The following is a 21,081-nucleotide window of genomic DNA, read 5'->3' on the forward strand; positions in this document are numbered from 1 at the left end:
GTGAATTCGCCACTCACATTTGGCAGTGGGAAACCTATCAAAAGGCCCTTTTAAGAGAAATGTTCCGCTCGTGCCGCTGTGAGCTATCTGTTAAAGCAGAGGGGGCGCCGAAGCCACACTGCTCAGGCGCGTTCCGCCCCCGCCTCCAGCACCGGCCTGAGGCTGGCTTCGGCTCGGGGCCTGTGCGCGTGCGCGACGCCAGAGGGGGCAGGGCCCGCGCGTGTCTCGGTTGCCTGGATACCGCTGCGAAGCAATAGCTGCGGCTTGCGCTCCAGTTGCCGCGTCGCAGCTGTTGCTAGAACTGGCGGTCGGTCCTCATTTTACGAGGAGCCCGAGGAGGAGCGGGTAAGAGCCCTCGTCGGCCGTCCGCGCCTCACGAAGCCGGCCTCTCGGCCCGCCCCCAAACCTAGGATTCCGGCCGGGCCCTGGCCCCGGCCCCACCCCAAACCCGGGGAAAGGCGGGCGGCCAGGCCTGGCCCAGTTTAAACCCGGAACCCCGACCTGGTTCAGGATCCCGGACCTCGGTCCCGCCCCAAACCCCCGTCCTCCCCCAGGCTCCAAACTCCGGACCCGGGACCCCGGCCCCTGAGCCCCGTGGCCGTCGCGTCTCCCCCGCGCCCCAGGCTGACCAACCCTCCCTTTCTCGCTCCGCAGCACACCTTGATTCTTCCCAGCTTGGTCCTGGTCTGCGGAGAGCGATGCCTCTTCCCGACACCATGTTCTGCGCGCAGCAGATCCACATTCCCCCGGAACTGCCGGACATCCTGAAGCAGTTCACCAAGGCTGCGATCCGCACCCAGCCCGCCGACGTGCTGCAGTGGTCCGCGGGGTAAGCGCCCCAGGGCCAGCGCCTGGGAGAGCCGGCCCGTCCCCGTGCCCAGTCGTGCCTAGTGAATCCTCCTTCCTGGACCAGTGGTCCAACGCTCGGGACACTTAGGGTACCGGCAAAACTTTCACTTTAGCTTTGGTGGTATCTACACCGAAGTATCATCTAGGAAACATCATGGTTTATTGACCACGAGACCAGAAATTACTGCAAAATGCTCATTTATCTACAAAGCAATGACAGCTCCATTGTTGGAGAGTGGTATTTATGCAGGTAGACTAAAATTTATAAAGCAGTTACACTGGGTAAAAAGTTTCTGCATTGTGTTACAAAGTCAAACTATCACAGTTTCTTTATTTGTGAAATGATTTTTACAAGGAGGAATCTTATGATGATGTTCCTTGTCTTCAGAGAACCCTCCAGGATTAGGTACCTGTTGAGTTTATTGGAACCAGAAGGGCTGGTTCACGTTGGGGTAACCATCCCAAGGCTGCTATAAGGTCAAACTCTGCCCAGCTTAGTTCACAACACATGAATCTTCGCAGTTTCTTGCAGCAAACATTCTAACCATTTCCAGGAACAGACGTTAATACTTTAAAAGTCACAACTCAGCAGACCTTAGAACCATTAAAATAAACCCTGTTGATTTTATAGGAAGGCTCTTTGTCCTTTTTCAGTAAACAAATTCAGACTCAGAAAGTCAATTTTGTGGTCCCAAGAATCAGTATAAATTTAACTTAATATTTTTTAGTAACTAGACTGTCAAATTTTGCTGACCTTCCCTAAACCGTGTGACCAAAGTGAATTAGTTTCCTATGACTGCTGTTAACAGATAACCACCAAACATGTTGGCTTAAAACAAGAAACGTTTATTCTCTTACAGTTCTGGAAGCCAAAAGTCCAAAATCAGTTTCCCCAGGCTACAGTCAAGATATTGGTGGGACTTTGCTCTCTCTGGAGGTTCTAGGGAGAGTCTGATCCCTCCCCTTGCCTTTTCCAGCTTCTAGAGCTGCATTCCTTGCATTGTTTGGCTCCTGGCATACCTCCATCGTCAATACTGTGGCATCCTCACATCTACCTCTGCCTCCCTCTTCTAGGGACACTTGTGATTGCATTTAGGAACCATCCTGATAATCCAGGATGATTTTCCCATCTCAAAATCCTCACTCGGGCTTCCCTGGTGGCGCAGTGGTTGAGAGTCCGCCTGCCGATGCAGAGGACACGGGTTCGTGCCCCAGTCCGGGAAGATGCCACATGCCGCGGAGCGGCTGGGCCCGTGAGCCATGGCTGCTGAGCCTGCGCGTCCGGAGCCTGTGCTCCGCAACGGGAGAGGCCACAACAGTGAGAGGCCCGCGTACCGCAAAAATAAAAAATCCTCACTCAGTATCTGCAAACTCCCTGTTACCGTGTAAAAGGATCCACAGCTTCCAGGATTAGGATGGGATATCTTTGGGGCCCTTACTGCACCTGCCACCAGAGGCTACTGGTTAATCCAGCACTTTGCCTTCTGACAAATGCTTCTGTCTGTTGCTTCTGAAAGACTCTCTCAAGGTTCTTGCCCAAAATTGTGGCCTCTAGTATTAACCATTATTCAAGCCTAAATAAGAGATACAACTGATTCATAAGAGTTTATTTGTTCTCTACCAAACATTCCAAGATTTAATCTTTTTTTTTTTTCTTGGAACATTATATTTGGTAACACTTTAGAGACAACTATTTTAAGCTTCACTTTAATTTAAAAGGCTTAATCGAGAAATTTCTGAATGTTCCATGCAGCTAATTACTCTTAAGAGCAGTTTTGGAGTTTAGGAGAAAAAGCAAGCATTGGTCATGTGTCCCAGCTCTCTCAGAACAGAATCTGTTAGGGAGAGATGTCATCCAGAAGAGGGTGAATTGGTCTTTGAAAGATTTCGTAGCGATTGGGGTTAAGACAAGGCAGAAGAGGAAACAGCGTATAACATGAGGGCCACGACAGGAAGGGAAAAGCAGCGGAAAGCAAAGCAGAAAGCCAGGGTGCGTCTGGAAGAGACTGCTGTGGAAGGTTCCAGCACACATTCAGGGGAGGGTTCTTCTCAGACGAGCCTCACCCCCAGCCTCTGCCACGACGCAGCGGCTAATTGGCTGTACATGATGCTGTCATTGAGTCCTGAAGGCTTGTGCTCACGTGCGCCTTATACTGGAGGGCATGTGACACAAGTTGGCCTGGCCACTCAGGCAGTCTTCCTCCACCTCGGCTCTATGGCTGCTTTGGAGTGACATCTCTTTGGGGGGCGTGGGGCTGTCCTGTGGATTAGAGGGTCCTTGACGGCCTGCTGACCTGCCCCCACCAGGTGCCAGAAGCACCATCCACCCCAAGTTGTGGCGACCAGAAGTGTCTCCAGACGCTGCCAGTGCCTTCCTGGGGGAAGGGGCGCTGCGCTAGAGGCTGGGCCGAGCCTGGTGATTGGTTTGACGCGTGGTGAGGAGGAAAGTCCGCGAAATCGTTGAAAACCCTAATTCGGAACATAGCATAGTGAAGCACCCCCTCAACCTGGCCCTGTAGGTCTTGAGGTCCACATTTGTCTAACTGCCTGCCTTTTAGCTTTCTCTCAGACTATTAAATTCACAAAATATGACTGGACTTGTCCTAAAAGCGTGAAAACAAAGTCGAATTTGAGGGGTGGAGAGAGAAGAAGGGGATGAGATATAACATTTCTGTTAGCCTAACAAATACCTATTTATCTACATTTTGTTACATCAGAGATGTCTCTATTTACTCATATCTTTTTAAAAAGTTTTATTGGAGTAGAACTGATTTACAGTGTTGCGTTAGTTTCGGCTGTACAGCAAAGTGATTCTATCCATTCTTTTTCAGACTCTTTACCCGTATAGGTTATTACAGAATATTGAGCCGAGTTCCCTGTGCTCTACAGTAGGTCCTTGTTGGTTATCTGTTTTACATAGAGTAGTGTGTATGTTAATCCCAAGCTCCTAGTTTATCTCCCCACCCGCCATTTCCCCTTTGGTAACCATCATTACTCGTATCTTTTATTTTTTTTTTTTTTTGCGGTACGCGGGCCTCTCCCGCTGCGGAGCACAGGCTCCGGACGCGCAGGCTCAGCGGCCGTGGCTCACGGGCCCAGCCGCTCCGTGGCACGTGGGATCCTCCCGGACCGGGGCCCGAACCCGCGTCCGCTGCATCGGCAGGTGGACTCCCAACCCCTGCGCCACCAGGGAAGCCCCGCTCACACCTTTTAAGTTGTTGCCTGTGGCCCTGGATGATTCCGTGTTTTGCTTTCCTGGGTGTCATCTCTTTGATGGACGTAAAGTCATGGGGGCAGCACATGATGTGGCTTCAGCCGCCAGCCCCGGCTGACACGTGCCCAAGGGGAGTGAGTTTCGCAGGAGGACCCTGCCTGGCGCCCTGCCCCCCTCCAGCCAGAGCCCAGGTGTACACCCTCTCCTGACTTGTTGCCCCAAACTGTCTCTGTGCCCCAGCTTATTCCCAATTTAAGCAGTAATATTTGTGTCCCAGAAAGGAACAATTAAGGGAAAAAAATACTAAAAAAAAAAAACAAACAAAAAAAAACCAGGCAGGGAAAAGTGAAGGGTAGGGGGCGGTCCGCACCTGACTTAGCCAAACAGTGATTTCCCTGCTCCAGGTGCCTTAGAGCTGAATAGGTACAGAGATGCTTGAAATCAAGCCCCTCAAAAAGCAAGGCCAAGCCCCCCAACTGTCAAAGTGGCATGACGGACCATGACCTTGCACTCGGGTCGTGCGGGGCCCCGACCTCCACATCCCCTGGCAGTCTCAGGACTCTGATGGCGTTCGCTGGATAAGTGTAGCACCTGTTACCGGGGCCCTGAGATCGGGGCTGCCGTTGTCCATGCGGTGCAGACAGAGAAACTGAGGCACGGGTGGAAGTGAAGTCGGAGAGCTGAGTGGAGGAGCCGGGACAGGAGCTGTAATTTACAATGTAAAGCAATTGCTTACAATACAAAGCAATTGCTTACAATGTCACTGTCGCCCTCTGGGTTCATTGACAGAAGTACATGAATTCAGGGGCTGGTTGTGTGCTGGTGAGCCTTCAGAGATGTCTGTCGTTGTTAGGTATTTTTCAGCTTTGTCAAGAGGAGATCCACTTCCTGTAAAAGACAGAATCGAAATGCCCATGGCCACTCAGAAAACAGACACAGGCCTGACTCAAGGACTCCTTAAAGTTTTGCACAAGCAGGTATAAGAGTTTGCTATCAGTCAGCTGAACTTGAGATAAAACGCCGCAGAAAGCTCCATGCAAGCCCCGCGTTCCCTGCAGTAAACCTTCAAGGTTTATTCAAAGAAGGAATCTTGGATTCAGGGCCTTTCTCTGGTTTAAAGAACCCAAGATAGCTATTCATGATTATATAGAAATAAAAATTCTTTTAAATACCGAATTAAGATGCAAGAGGCTGCTAGACTAAGAAAAATATCTGAAAATATGAAATTTTAGACATGGGAGTTGCAAGATCCTACTTGAAATATGTGTTTATAAAAACTATGCTAACATGATAATCCGCCACCTTCTTCATCTGAAAGACAGATTGCCCTCGGGCGTCTGGCTTCCAGCCCTCCTGAGAGCCCTCGAGACCCACCATCTCACTTGGAAAGTTCATAGAAAGTGTATTTTACCTGAATGATTGGGCTGTGTTGCTAAAAACAACATCAGTGGTATAACCCTGAGTTTTAAAGCGACTCGTCCCCATTATACATCTCGAAGTCCTGTGTTCCTGTTCGGGGTGCAGTGACCTCTGGAAACGAGATTTTCCCATTTCTAGTTTTTCTAGATTTTCCCATGTCTAGTTTAAGGGAAAACGAATAACCACTGCAAGGGGTAGTTTGGGAAAAGACATGCTAAAGTTGCTCAAACCTCTTTCACGCAGAATATTGCTAGCAGATCACAGGAGTTACCAATTTTCATGAAGTTGTCTAAAAGAGTAGAAGGAATAAATTTATTTTCAGTGTTGAGATTTACCCATTTAACTGTTAGCATGTTTCAGGGTTGGATTTTATTTGATTTATTGGAGTTTTATTTGTACTGTGAAGTATTTCAGGCAGACAATAGAGAATCATGTACGCCATGTCTGTGTGCCCATTTTATTAAGTCATAACTTTATGCCATGTTTGTTTCCCAGTCCTTTTTTCTCTTGAGAAGTAACTTGTTGTCAGTCTCTAGTTCCCAGCCCCCTTCTCTGCCTGTGCATCCCCTGTCCCCAGACACACACATCCCCCGCTCCCCTCCCCAAGGCTAATGGTGCAGTGAATTCAGAGTTCATCTTTGAAAGGGGATGGGTGCTCTGTTTAAGTCTTCAAGAGCGTTATATTACTTCTTGGGGCTTTTAAACTTAACGTAGATTGTGTCATGCTGTGTTTTCTAAACAGTGTAGCCACAAGGAATATGTGGAATTAGCAGATCTTGAGCAGAAATGGAAAAATCTGTGCCTGCCAGTAGAAAAATTCAGAGCTCTCTTGCAGTTGGATCCTTGCGAAAACAAAATCGAGGGGATAAAATTTTTAGCACTTGGATGCAGCATGCTTGGTGGGGTACGTACCTATAAATAGCATATTAATAATTCTGTGTGATTCTGGCTTAAAAATAATTTAGGTGTTTCAGTAACTGAAGGAACACTTTCATTACTTTAGTAATCTTGTCTTAGAAAGGCATTTTTTTTCAGATGTTTATTGTATTTTAGGCTTATAGTTACTTTAGTTTACAGAAGTTAAGTACTTATGAATGCCTCAATTTAAAAGATGTTAACAGTAGACAAACCATATAGATACTGTTAAAATGTGTTTAGTTTTTAGAAGAGAATGCATCAGTGACCTTTATTAAACTACATGTCACTTGGTAAATGATAATATGTTGCCCTCATCTGTGCAAAGAGGCATAAAATTATTTTCTATTTTAGTTAAAATCTGTTATTAGTAACTAATACTGTAGATACCTTGCTGATGTTAAAAAGTATAACTCATACAACTTAGGAATGAAGACACAGGGAATTCCCTGGTGGTCCAGTGGTTAAGACTCCGCGCTTCCACTGCGGGGTGCATGGGTTTGATCCCTGGTTGGGGAGCTATGATCATCCCACAAGCCAGGTGGCTCGGCCAAAAAAAGAAGACGACGAAGAAGAAAAAGGAATGAAGACACAGATGTTCCTTAAGGGAGGTGGGTGTGGTAGGGAGGGGGTGGAAGTCTAGAATCTCTCTTTAGCCTTAGTATTTGAGTCACCCTGTGAGACACAGGGGTCAAGTGCAGGGAAAGTTACCACTTTAAGTTTGTGAAGAAAGGGGTTGAGAAAAGAGAGCTAGCTCCCTTTACTGCAGAGACGAGCAAAGTTTGCTACCCTCTCCCTTCAGTCTTTGGACCCCAGAGCACGTAACTGGCTAACTCTTAGTCCTCACTTCATGGGGTGCCCTCATCTCGGGTCCACGCATCAGCCTCCTTAATTCTGTTTTAACTTTTAAGAATTACTTTATGTAACACTACCTCGCGTGACCACTAACACAACTAACTGCCTGCAACTAACCTCCAACCCATCCCCCTGCCGCCCACACCTGCAGCATCAGCTCCCCTGATCTCACGCTTCCCATTGATCCCATATGGACCCCAAGAAATACATCATTTAATTTTAGTTGGTTTTAACTTTATGTTGTTACTAATCTTCTGGAACTTTTTTTCATTCCCAAGTAGATTTCTCTTTATTCATCTGTATCATTACAGACGCTGTGGTTCATTCATCTCCTCTGCTGTGTGAATATAGTGCAATTTACTGGTTCTGTTAGTGGTCCCAGTGAGAACCTCTGAAACCCCAGTGAAGTCGGGTGTTAGGCTGGTCGCTCCCTTTTGCTGTGTACCTGCCCACAGGCGGTGTTTCCAGTCAGCCATAGAGAGAGCTGTCAGCCCTGGGCTGGACACCTCAGACCAAGTTCCCTCCTCTAGGCTCAGAGGCCACCAGGGAGAATCCCAACGGGGTTTCATTGGAGGAAATTTTTTTTAAAATAAATTTATTTATTTATTATTTATTTTTGGCTGCATTGGGTCTTCGTTGCTGCGTGCGGGCTTTCTCTAGTTGCAGCGATCGGGGGCTACTCTTCGTTGTGGTGCACGGGCTTCTCATGGCGGTGGCTTCTCTTGTTGCGGAGCATGGGCTCTAGGTGCACGGGCTTCAGTAGTTGTGGCACGCAGACTCAGTAGTTATGGCTCACGGGCTCAGTAGTTGTGATGCACGGGCTTAGTTGCTCTGCAGCATGTGGGACGTTCCCGGACCAGGGCTTGAACCCATGTCCCCTGCACTGGCAGGCAGATTCTCAACCCCTGTGCCACCAGGGAAGCCCTATTGGAGGAAATTTTATGTTGCTTTGTTCATCTGGAACTCTGGAAGCAAGATTTTAATAATATAAAATTAATAACTAATATTTGATTTTATGGTTTGCTCCTCTAAACTTAGTTGTGAAATTTAGATTTTTATAATGATGAGAAATTAGACTATTTCATATTTGGGGATCCATCTTTGTAATTTCTACCTCCCTAATCAGGAGAATCAGCCATTAGATTTCAAACCAAACCAAGCCTGTTTTTTAAGATAAGACCTCTTACTATGTGTGGGGTGTGACACTAGATGGAGACATTTGTTAAGGATGGAGCTTCCTTTCTGAAGTGACTACTGAGGAAGGGACAGGGAAACAGCACACACACGCTTCTCTATTCTTCCTATAATGTGTCACTTATCCCTGTCAGCCAGCGTGGGACCCTGGCCTGTCCCCTGAGGAAGCCACCTCTGCCAGGAGTCTTTGCTGTTGGCCTTTGACTCTCTCCTGGTGCCAGTGGCCCCCTTCTCACTGTGGAAAGCAGGGAACCTTTCATACTTTCATATCCAGGCGAAGTTCGCAGCCTGAGGTGCCAGCTCTGCTCTGGCCTGCCCACCCCCCATACCCCAAGTGCAGGGCTAACAGCCGTGCTCTGGGTCCACGGGGGCCAGGAGGAGCCAGGCCCAAGGCGACACTTGTTTTGTTGATGCACCGAGTGCCCGCATTGGCGGGGTAGCTTGGAGATGCCCCCGGAGCACAGTGCTGTGACTTCTGGGAGACGCTTCTTCATCTAGTTTGGCATCTTAGCATTTGTCTTTATGCTTAAAAAAGAAAACCTTCAAAAAGGAGCAGATGAAGAAGTGAAACGAGGTGAGGAGGAATCTTTCGTGGGTCACTGCTGTCCACCTCGTGGCACACAGGACTGCTGTGAAATTGGACGCTGGTCGCTCTGCCTGGACGTGTCGTAGTGACTCCTGCTGCCCCGCCCACTCCACGGCGTCTCACGGCTTGTGGCTCTTCAGTTGCTCTTCGGAGCCACTCTAGTCAGATGAACCGAGTTCTCTGCAAAGATTGGAACCTCAGATGTCTGAGCCACACGCGTCATTCACCCTTCGTTCCTTCCATGGACGTCTGTCAGTGTGGCTTTTTGTGGGCCTCGCCCTGAGTGCCGAGCATCCCGACACCCCCTGCCCGTGGAGGGACGTCTGGTACATCATCGAAGCCCCGAGCGCTGCTCTGGTTCTCACATCGAAGCTTCAGACGGGGTGGGGGAGCTTCGAGGGCTGGCCGTGTCTGTGGGCACCTCTCCCTTGCCGGGCGAAGCGAAAACAAGTCTGTGTTGTGACCTTCACCTTAGGTTTCTGCAGCCCCATCAGGGATCCTAAGCATTTAAGAGGTGGATCAACATTTGTCATCTGTTTTTTTAAGTATGGACATCTTTTTTGTAATGTAAAAACTTGTGGCCCAAGTCCCCATTGCACCCACACACGACTGACAAAGCCCGTAATGACAAACTACCCACCTGCCTCTGGTTCGGGTTTGAAAAGCCTTTGCACTTCATTCACGAGAGCATCCCTCCGTGTGTACAGCTGCCAACATATGCGCGTGTCACGTAATCACCCATCAGAACGTACTGCTTACGAACGGCCAGCGTTTCTAGGGTTCTTATCAGGTGCGGGAATGTTCGGAGCCCTTTGTCTGTTTTCTCTTTAGTCCTCCCAGCAGCCCTTGGAGGAGAGTCCTGTTCTCCGAATCGCAGGGTGGCGAGCTGTGGGCAGAGGCTCGGCGCCGCAGGTGGAGGTGGTCGGGCAGGATTCGGACTCAGACCACGGGCTCCGGAGATGCCGCCACCGGTAGACGCGGGGGATGGAGGGGCCCCTGAGGATACCCCTGTAGCCCAGGGAGTGCGCCGTCCTCAGGTTGGGACACCGTGTCAGAGAGTAACATCTCCTAGGCCTTCCCACTGATACCGTTTTATATCCTCACGTGATCCGCACCCCAGAAATCTTTGTGTCAGCCTCCCAACAGCTCTGGCTCTGGGCCAGCTGCAGTCTGGTCACTCTGCCCGCACGTGCCACAGAGACTCCTGCTGCCCCGTCCACTCCACAGCGTCCACTCCGCCTGTTGGGTCCGCTGTCTGTGACTCGTCGAGATGCCCTGTGCGCTGCAGGCAGCACCCGGCTCGCTCCCGGCCGCTCTCCCCGGGGCACCCCGTTCAGGGTCCCGCTGGGCCTCTCGAGTCCATTCTGAGACGCCCACCCTTGCGGCCAGTGCAGAGATGTGGCCCTGACGTTAGTGCAGGCGTCCAGCCGCAGGCACGTTTAGGAACTGCCTCTGCTGACCAAATAGCTGATCGTGGGCGCCCGGGCTCACTGCCCCACAGGCTGAGCGTCTCCTCTGTGAGGAAGGGGGGGTGGGGTCGGCGGATGCTGGGCCTGGTAGCCCCTCCGTCCCTTCAGCCTGATGGACTGGCTTCACTCCAGCACCATGTCCGGCCAACTGGAGAATGTGTGTCTCCCTGCGGCACCGGCCATAAGCCCCAGGACCACGTTGTAAATTAGGAAAGCTGCGAGGATAAGGAAACAAAAAGGGTCGCAGGCTTTTTAGTTTTTGTTTTTAACATCTTGATTGGAGTATAATTGCTTTACATTTTTGTGTTAGTTTCTGCTGTATAACAAAGTGAATCAGCTATACGTATACATATATCACCATATATCCATCTTACGTCTCCCTCCCACCCTCCCTATCCCACCCGTCTAGGTGGTCACAATGCACCGAGCTGATCTCCCTGTGCTATGCGGCTGCTTCCCACTAGCTATCTATTCTACATTTGGTAGTGTATATATGTCCATGCCACTCTCTCACTTCGTCCCAGCTTACCCTTCCCCCTCCCCGTGTCCTCAGGTCCATTCTCTACATCCGCGTCTTTATTCCTGTCATGCCCCTAGGTTCTTCAGAACCATTTTTTTTTTCAGATTCCATATATATGTGTTAGCTTATGGTATTTGTTTTTCTCTTTCTGACTTAATTCACTCTGTATGACAGACTCTAGGTCCATCCACCTCATTACAAATAACTCAGTTTCATTCCTTTTTATGGCTGAGTAATATTCCATTGTATATATGTGCCACATCTTCTTTATCCATTCATCTGTCGATGGACACTTAGGTTGCTTCCATGTCCTGGCTATTGTAAATAGAGCTGCAATGAACATTGTGGTACGTGACTCTTTTGGAATTATGGTTTTCTCAGGGTATATGCCCAGTAGTGGGATTGCTGGGTCATAGGGTAGTTCTATTTTTAGTTTTTTAAGGAAACTCCATACTGTTTTCCATAGTGGCTGTGTCAATTTACATTCCCACCGACAGTGCAAGAGGGTTCACTTTTCTCCACACCCTTTCCAGCATTTATTGTTTGTAGATTTTTTGATAATGGCCTTTCTGACTGGTGTGAGGTGATACCTCATGGTAGTTTTGGTTTGCATTTCTCTAATGATTAGTGATGTTGAGTGTCCTTTCATATGTTTCTTGGCAATCTGTATATCTTCTTTAGAAAAATGTCTATTTAGGTCTTCTGCCCATTTTTGGATTGGGTTGTTTTTTTTTTTTTGATATTGAGCTCATGAGCTGCTTGTATATTTTGGAGATTAATCCTTTGTCAGTTGCTTCATTTGCAAATATTTTCTCCCATTCTGAGGGCTGTCTTTTCATCTTGTTTATGGTTTCCTTTGCTGTGCAAAAGCTTTGAAGTTTCATTAGGTCCCATTTGTTTATTTTTGTTTTTATTTCCATTTCTCTAGGAGGTGGGTCAAAAAGGATCTTGCTGTGATTTATGTCATAGTGTTCTGCCTATGTTTTCCTCTGAGAGCTTTATAGTGTCTGGCCTTACATTTAGGTGTTTAATCCATTTTGAGTTTATTTTTGTGTGTGGTGTTAGGGAGTGTTCTAATTTCACTCTTTTACATGTAGCTGTCCAGTTTTCCCAGCACCACTTATTGAAGAGGCTGTCTTTTCTCCATTGTATATTCTTGCCTCCTTTATCAAAGGTAAGGTGACCATATGTGTGTGGGTTTACCTCTGGGCTTTCTATCCTGTTCCATCGATCTGTATTTCTGTTTCTGTGCCAGTACCATACTGTCTTGATTACTGTAGCTTTGTAGCATAGTTTGAAGTCAGGGAGCCTGATTCCTCCAGCTCCGTTTTTCTTTCTCAAGATTGCTTCGGCTATTTGGGGTCTTTTGCGTTTCCATACAAGTTGTGAAATTTTTTGTTCTAGTTCTGTGAAAAATGCCAGTGGTAGTTTGATAGGGATTGCATTGAATCTGTAGATTGCTTTTGGTAGTAGAGTCATTTTCACAATATTGATTCTTCCAATCCAAGAACATGGTATATCTCTCCATCTGTTTGTATCATCTTTAATTTCTTTCATCAGTGACTTATAGTTTTCTGCATACAGGTCTTTTGTCTCCCTAGGTAGGTTTATTCCTAGGTATTTTATTCTTTTTGTTGCAGTGGTAAATGGGAGTGTTTCCTTAATTTCTCTTTCAGATTTTTCATCAATAGTGTATAGGAATGCAGGAGATTTCTGTCCATTAATCTTGTATCCTGCAACTTTACCAAATTCACTGATTAGCTCTAGTAGTTTTCTGGTAGTATCTTTAGGGTTCTCTATGTATAGTATCATGTCATCTGCAAACAGTGACAGCTTTACTTCTTCTTTTCCAATTTGGATTCCTTTTATTTCTTTTTCTTCTCTGATTGCCGTGGCTAAAACTTCCAAAACTATGTTGAATAAGAGTGGTGAGAGTGGGCAACCTTGTCTGTTCCCGATGTTAGTGGAAATGGTTTCAGTTTTTCACCATTGAGAACGATGTTGGCCCTGGATTTGTCATAAAAGGCCTTTATTATGTTGAGGTAAGTTGCCTCTATGTCTCCTTTCTGGAGAGTTTTTATCATAAATGGGTGTTGAAAGCTTTCTCTGCATCTATTGAGATGATCATATGGTTTTTCTCCTTCAATTTGTTAATATGGTGTATCACGTTGATTGATTTGTGTATACTGAAGAATCCTTGCATTCCTGGGATAAACCCCACTTGATCATGGTGTATGATCCTTTTAATGTGCTGTTGGATTCTGTTTGCTAGTATTTTGTTGAGGATTTTTGCATCTATGTTCATCAGTGATATTGGCCTGTAGTTTTCTTTCTTTGTGACATCCTTGTCTGGTTTTGGTATCAGTGTGATGGTGGCCTCGTAGAATGAGTTTGGGAGTGTTCCTCCCTCTGCTATATTTTGGAAGAGTTTGAGAAGGATAGGTGTTAGCTCTTCTCTAAATGTTTGATAGAATTCTCCTGTGAAGCCATCTGGTCCTGGGCTTTTGTTTGTTGGAAGATTTTTAATCACAGTTTCAATTTCAGTGCTTGTGATTGGTCTGTTTATGTTTTTCTATTTCTTCCTGGTTCAGTCTCGGAAGGTTGTGCTTTTCTAAGAATTTGTCCATTTCTTCCAGGTTGTCCATTTTATTGGCATAGAGTTGCTTGTGGTAACCTCTCATGATCCTTTGTATTTCTGCAGTGTCAGTTGTTACTTCCCCTTTTTCATTTTAATTCTGTGTTGTAGGCTTTTTAAAACTGAGATTTGGAATCAGTGCCGCTGTGTGACCCTGAGCTCAGGCCACAGGGCAGGAGAGAGACCCCCATGGTCCTGACTCTGTTCAAAGGGTCAGTCAGGATATTGTCCACATTGCTATTTTCCTGTAGCTAAAAGGGACGTGGTGGGAGCTGTGAGGTGGCTCATGGTGTCGTCACGAGAGCAGCTGTAATTCTGAAACTGGAAAAACCCACGGAACTGGCGCTGGAGATGCTCAGGAGGCCGCAGCGCCCGTGTTTCTCACGCGTCTCCGCTTGGATTTGAGATCCGGCTCAGGCGTGCACGCTGGGCTGCGGACAGTGCAGCCACCTCCTCCTGGACGAATTTCCAACCAGGGAATAATGGGCAGGCGGTTGGAGAAGGGGGCGCTGGCCAGGGAGGGGTCCGTCCTTGTGGCTGGTGAGCAAGTAGCCTGACAGCCCACAACCCTTGGAAGTGAGAAATCTGTTGTAGGAAACAAAGTCTCCAAACCAGGCAAGGTGCCTCATGAATCCTTTTGGGTGTAAAAATTGCTGCAAATCTTTTTGTCAGAAACGTCAACACTGGTAATGTCATCTCGCCTTTGCAGAGGGAAGTGATGCCAGAACACTCTGATGTGTTTTTTCCTTAAATAGCTCTTCCTCGGAAGCGCTGGAACATCAGTCACCCAACGCTCCTGTGCAGGCTCCTCGCCAGCTACCTCCCCCCACCGCCCCAGGTCCCACCCTCGCGACGACTGCTCTCCGCTGTGTGGGCTAAAACAGCAGCATCTAATGTAGCAATGCGTCCCTGAGACGTTTCAAGCAAGGAGCCAGTAAAATACACAATTTTGTTTTCACCAAGTCCTCCCTCAGGACAGCCTGTCGGGGGCCCGGCGTGGGCAGTTTTCCTTGGAGAAATGAATGCCGTCATTTTTCTAACTAGAGCATCGTTCTGCCCGCAGAGTTGGGCTAATGTCAGGACTGTGCCATTGCCCCAACCCCGCCCCAGTGCATTCTGTCTCAGCAGGGCTGTCGGTCGGGGTGGGGCATGGCTGGTAGCTTTGCAGACGCCCCGAGTCCCAGCTGATGGCAATGGGGGAGATGTGCTCCTATGGTCCAGCTGAATGCCTGGAACCCAGGTATGTGTAAGCCCTGTCACTCGCTCCCCGAGCCAGCCCAGTGACTGTTGGCGGTGGTGGAATGTGGTGGTCACGGCCAAGCTCAGGAGGTTGGCTGCCTGCGTCCCGTCCCAGCTGGCTTACCTGGGACAAGTTACTCAGCCTCTGTGGGCCCCTTTGGCCTCATCTCATGAGGTTACCGTAACGAGTAAATGAGATGCCAAGTCAGGCTCTCAGAGGGTCCCTGGGACGTGGAGGGTGCCAGCCATTCGCCACTTCTGTGCAAGAACCTCATTTCAGTCCCCCTGCCTTTCCTCTCCTTCTGCTGGAAGCACAGGTGATTTTTCTCTGATATTGACCATGAGAACCTGGTCCAGCTCCTGGCGCTCGAAGAAGCAAGCTGCTGTTGTAAGAGGACCTCAGGGAGACCCCCGTGTTGGGAACTGCAGGCAGCCTTTCAGAGCTCACGGGGGTCTCCGGCCAACAGCCAGCAAGAGTCCAGCCCCCTTCCAGTCCTACAGCCCCAGGGAGTGAGTTCTGCCCTTCCCTAAGGGCGGCTGCAAGTGGATCCCTCACCAGTCGAGCCTCTGGATGAGAACCAAACCCTTGCTGCCACCTGATTGGAGCCTCACAGAGGGCCCGGCGAAGCAGTGCCGAGGCTCCTGACCCTCAGAAACTGAGAGAGAATGAATGTGTTGTTTAAAATTTACAGAGAGCTGGCTCCAGCCCTTTGCGTGTCCCTGAGGCCATGGGATGTACTTCCCCCACAGTCACTGTTCTGGTCAAGCAGGTCTGCGTGCGACTTTCCCTAAACCTGCACCTTTCCCCTGGGGACAGTCCTCTGTAGCCATCCCACTGGTTTTTTCTTGCTGTTTCTCCTTGTGAGTGCAGCCCAGATTCATTCCCACGAGAGCTTCTCTGGAGGGTTCTAGTCTGTCTCCTAGGCTTGCTGTCTGAGCTCTGTCCTCCCTACAGTGGCAGCTGCTCGACGTTAGTGCCACCAGGGATGTCCCAAGTCATTCCCATTTAAAAAAAATTTTTTTTAATTCTTTTATTTTTTTCCCCATTAGATTTTTTTTCTATTAAGGTATAGTTGATTTACAGTGTTGTGTTAATTTCAGCTGTAAGAGTCATTCCCATTTAACATAAGATAAAATCTGGGGGCTTCCCTGGTGGCACAGTGGTTGAGAATCCACCTGCCAATGCAGGAGACACGGGTTCAATCCTTGGTCCAAGAAGATCCCACATGCCCAGGAGCAACGAAGCCCGTGCACCACAAGTACTGAGCCTGCGCTCTAGAGTCCGTGAGCCACAACTACTGAGCCCATGTGCCACAACTACTGAAGCCCGCATGCCAAGAGCCCATGCTCTGCAATGAGAGAAGCCACTGCAATGAGAAGCCCGCACACTGCAATGAAGAGTAGACCCTGCTCGCCGCAACTAGAGAAGGCCTGCGTGCAGCAACGAAGACCCAACGCAGCCAAAAATAAATAAATAAAATAATTAACTCTATTTTAAAAATAAAATAAAATCTGGGAATCAAATTTTTTTCAGGCCAATTACATCTGATCAACCCTTTTCTTTTTCTTTCTTAAGGCAATTATAAATTCCCCTAGTTCTTAATTCACACCGAGAATGTACTTTTGAGAGAACTTCTGTAAAATGTACTCAGGTGTTTATTCTGCTGCTGTCTTTCCTTTCACTTTAGTGAATCCCGGTAGTAACCGTTTCTCCACCTGGTTTGTGGTGTTTCTAGTCATTGAACACTGCGATGAAGCACCTGTGTGAGATCCTGACTGCTGACCCCGAGGGGGGGCCTGCGCGCATTCCCTTTGAGACTTTCTCCTACGTCTACCGTTACCTGTCGGGACTCGACTGGGATATACCTGCATCAGACACGGAGTCCTACCTCTCCTCTCTGAAGGACAGCGTGTAAGTGCTCGAGGGCCCAGGAACGCAGGTGTCTTGGTGGCGGGACGACTTCCTTCTTCCCATTCTTCTCTGCTCTCAGATAACGTGGTACCCGCGAATCCGGCCTTTTGTAGAAGGGGAGGCAGCACACGCTGTGCCCCGATGTGTCACTTAGTGATGCTGAGGATACCCGGGCCTCGGGAGGCTGTGCCGGTCTCTGCAGACTTCAGAGGGAGACAACTTATCCCGTCCTTAAGAAACATGTATCCAAAACGCATCTTGATTCTTAAACACGGGATGTCACATGGTTTAAAACCGGGGCATGTTCAAAAGTAAGAATTCATTTCTCAACAATGAAACACCGAGTGGGTCCCTGCAGGTGGAGGGCGTGAGTGAGGAGAGACCCCGTGCCCCCTGCCCTCCCCCGCCCCGTGCTGTGCTGCCTGTGGGGGGGGGGGACGCGGGGGGAGGGCCACCCCTCTAAGGCGGGGGGACGCGGGGGGAGGGCCTCCCCTCTAAGGGGGGTGACGCAGGGGAAAGGGCCACCCCTCTAATGGAGACGCGGGGGGAGGGCCGCCCCTCTGGGCGGGGGGACGCGGGGGATGGGCCGCCCCTCTAACGGTGGGGGGGGACGCGGGGGGAGGGCCGCCCCTCTAAGGGTGGTGACGGTGCTGCTTCAGGCAAGCCAAGCGGGAGGAGGAGGCCCTGTGATGAAAGGGCAGCGCCCCAGGCTGCCAGGCCTCCCAGTGCCGCCAGGCCTCCCAGTGCCGCCTCTGTGCCGGGATGTAGTCGGGGGTTCAGATCACGAGAGAGCCAGCGCTGGGAGCTGGTGACGGTGACGGTGACAGCTCCGCCTCCTGGCCCCTGAGAGCCCACGCCCGGCAGGCCCATCACAACCTCCCAGGCTCGGTCCCCTCCACCGTCCCCAACCGCCCACGTCTAGGGTGCCCCGGAGCCGACCTCTCAGCCCTCCCTGTCCCTTCCTCCCCTCCTCCCTTCAGAAGCGCACCCCCTTGAGGACCCGCCACCGGACTGGGCCTCCAGACCCCGTCCTCCCATTTTTCTTCCCTCTGGTCCGTCATCCACCGACGTGGCAACCTCTCCCCTCCCCCTCGAAGCTGCGGCGCCTCAGTCTCTCTCCGCCTCTCCACACACCTGCGGCCGGCCCCGCACTCTGACCTCTCGGACCTCCGTCTGGCGGCCGCGGTTCCTTCATCCTCCTGGGCCTCCCCGTCTCCCCAGACACCACGACTCCCTGGCCCTCTCCTCGCCCGTCCCAGGGGAATCTGCCCGCTGCCAGCGGTCGCCCCTCCCTGATCATCCTCTTTCCTGAGCCCCGCCGCCCCGTGCCGCCCGCTCGTGCCGCCCGCTCACCGAGGACGAGCCCGAGGGGGGGCCTGGCGTCCTGCTAAAGCCGTCTGACCTGGGGACCGCCCCCTGCCCCTGCTGCCGTCCCCGACCAGGCCCCAGAGCGGCTCACACTCACGCACTGACCAGAGCCCTCCTGTCCCCCTCCCTGTGGCCAGCCTCCGAGCCCGGCCCTCCGTTCCCCTCTCCTGTCCCCTCCCGCGGGGACCCCATCCCCTCCTGGCACGCGGCCCCTGTCTGGCCGCTGACCTCCACACTCGGATGTCACAGCGCCCGCTCGCCCTCTCCTCGGCCGTGTAGGTGGGTCCGCTGCACACGTCAGGCTTATTAACACGTCCCAACAGAACTCCATATCCCCCGGACCTTCCCCTCCGCAGTTCTGCTCCCCCGTTTGTGGACCGCGTCACCGTCCCCCCACTAGTTCAGGACAAGACGTGGGTGACTCTCGACGGAAGCCCCTTCCCCCCGACCCCTACCCCCGGGACCCGCTGCTGCCCCTGGTTCTGGCCCCACCGGCTCTCCCGCCTGCACCTCCCCAGCTCGGCCGTTCCCCACACGGCGGCCACCGTCCCCGGGAATGATGACTCGAGTCACGTCCCCGCCACGCCTTCCCGGCCTCTCGCGCCCAGGGGCTGATTCCTGCCCAACCCGCCACCGTTTGCCTGGTGAGCGCTGCCTGTGCGTCTCTCCCGCCCGCGGCACTTCAGCCACACGCCGCCCTGGGTTTGGAGAAGACAAAGCTTGCGCCGACTCCAGGCCTCTGCCCTGGCCTCAGACACCCCGCCCATCTGCACGGCTGCCGAGGGTCCTCAGCTCAGCAAGGCCTCCCCTAAGGGGCTCTGCCCATGAGGCAGCACCTTCCGCCCTGGGTCCCACCGTGAAGCCGTCTTCCGTGCTGTGCGTGGAGCACAGCCATGCGGCGGGTTCAGCAGCCTGGGGTGGCGTCTGCACGCGGAGCGGTGCTGGGTGGACATTGGCGAATGCACCCCACGGGTGGTGGAGATGGCGGGACACGGGAGCCTCTAAGGAGTTCGGGTTATGTCTGGTGGCACTAGGGAGCCATAGAAGGTCTTAGGGAGCGTGGTGGTGAATTTTGGTTAGAAGACCCCTTGAGCAGCAGATGTAAGGGGACTAGCTAGGAGGTTTCTGCGAAGGTCTGGAAAAGAGCTGACAAAGAAGGGAGAGGCTTTTTAGTGCTGCTTGGATTTGGGTGGCTGACTGGAGGTGAGGAGTGAGGGGAGAGAGCCTTCCAGGATGCCCAAGTGGCTCCCGCCCGGGTGGATGTTTGTGTCTCTCCCAGGAAGGACCTGGGGGCGGCAGGACTTGTGAGTTGATGGGCCTGTGGCGGGGTCGGGGCGGGGGGTGCTGCAGGGCGTGTCAGGGAGCTCAGACCCGGGCTGGGATCCTCCCAGGGGGACGCCGGGCGTCCCAGTATGAGGAGAGCACCAAGGGTGGGGCAGCGGGAGTCCAGCCTTTTTGAGGCGGGGGCAGTGAGTAAGGAGGACCTGAAACAGGAAGAGTGAAGCGGGGGAAGTGACACCAGGAAAGGCTTGGGGGAGGGGGCGGGCAGTGAGGGGCCTTGTCCAGAGCGGCAGACCCCAAAGCTGTCCCTTACGCTGGCCACAGAGGTCACTGTGCCCCTGGCACCGGTGATTTCCGAGGAGTGATGGGGACAGAGGAGCTGAAGTGTGGCCTCCAGCTACCCACGTGGGTACAGCTCACACTCCCAGGAACGGGGAGGTAGGTTTGACCTCCACAGGGAGGGGCTGAAGGTAAAAAGAAGGGCATTTAACTGCCGGCTGGGAGGTCGGGGTTTATAACCTGGTGTTTGAAAATACAGACAGTAACGGGATTCCCCTGCTCCGGAGCAGAGGATGGTCCAATCCCCATCCTCCCGGCCCGTTGCCAAGCGGCCACAGTGGGAGGCTCTCCCACAGGTGTGGTTTCCCTGGGCCCGTAAGAGGTGGTTCCTTTTTACGGTAAAATATATTTTAGAACCACTAACTTGTGTTCCTTTTACTTTTAAATATGAGCCCTCAAGACAGCTCAATCTTCCCACTGATGTGGGAAATCAGCATTGTTACGGTTCAGTGTTTTTACATCTACTAAGTTGCTAGTAGAAATTTACTAATGTTCACCATCTTGTATCTATAGATAAAAAATCAAAAGATATACTCTTATCAGTGCCAAAGTTTCATAGACTTAAGACAGTCCTTTGAGTTTTACTGGACCAACGCTTAAAATAGAAAGATACTTTTGTTATACTAGTGACTAAAATTTGAGTTGTCAATAAAGAAAAAACTGCAAACATAGTACTGAGTTTTTCACCTAGAAAGATATGTGCGTTTTTTGTAAAAGAGAATAGAGTGCTTTATTTTTAGAGGTAAGAATTACTGATTTGAGACCATAAATGATCAGTTTTTTAAGGTAAAACTTATCAATTATACTGTATTCCATAAAAATTGTATTGTGTGCAGTAGGAAATTACTAATAAGTGTCTTTATCTGTTTCCAATTTAGAGACTCTAGAAAGAATGGCATGATAGGACTTTCAGATTTTCTTCGTTCTAAAGAGGAAAATTTAGAAAACCTCGAAAAGAAAACTCAGAAGACATAGGCCATTAATACAGAGAAGAACACATTTTAATGTCAAAACAGTGCTTTTTAAAATCTTGGCATCAAATACAACTTGTCATTAACCACATGCATATGTAGTGTGAGTTTTTCTTTTAATGGAATGTGACCAGTGCATCATGGGGCCCTATTTAATGATGATTCTTCGCTGTGTTCTAAGAACCTTAAATGCAAAACACTCACAGCAGTGAAATGACCTGAGTAAACAATGTTTGGATGCTGCAGAGTAGGAAGGGGGATGGGCAGTTTAAAATCAGCTGTATCTCTTCTTCTTTCAAAACTCCTGAGCCTCAG

The 21,081-nt window shown here is 50.3% G+C and overlaps 1 protein-coding gene across 1 annotated transcript; it reads left to right on the top strand.

The window, feature by feature from the left end:
* Positions 1-252: 252 nt before the first annotated feature.
* Positions 253-20,851, top strand: ROPN1L (rhophilin associated tail protein 1 like). Its single transcript, XM_029215721.1, has 6 exons — positions 253-345; positions 655-829; positions 4,917-5,040; positions 6,225-6,386; positions 16,632-16,807; positions 20,674-20,851. The coding sequence occupies exons 2-6, from the start codon at positions 699-701 to the stop codon at positions 20,768-20,770; spliced, it is 690 nt and encodes a 229-aa protein (XP_029071554.1). The 5' UTR covers positions 253-345; positions 655-698; the 3' UTR covers positions 20,771-20,851.
* The last annotated feature ends 230 nt before the right edge of the window (positions 20,852-21,081 follow it).

The sequence above is a fragment of the Monodon monoceros genome, unplaced genomic scaffold (genome assembly GCF_005190385.1).
Source record: "Monodon monoceros isolate NGI ecotype Baffin Bay Population unplaced genomic scaffold, NGI_Narwhal_1 Super_Scaffold_12, whole genome shotgun sequence".
NCBI classification, from domain to species: domain Eukaryota; kingdom Metazoa; phylum Chordata; class Mammalia; order Artiodactyla; family Monodontidae; genus Monodon; species Monodon monoceros.

Coding starts and splice junctions, on each gene's coding strand:
- ROPN1L (XM_029215721.1), top strand. CDS start 699: ATGCCTCTTCCCGACACCATGTTCTGCGCGCAGCAGATCCACATTCCC. Junction 830..4,916: donor GTGCTGCAGTGGTCCGCGGG/GTAAGCGCCCCA, acceptor TGTCGTTGTTAG/GTATTTTTCAGCTTTGTCAA. Junction 6,387..16,631: donor GATGCAGCATGCTTGGTGGG/GTACGTACCTAT, acceptor TGGTGTTTCTAG/TCATTGAACACTGCGATGAA.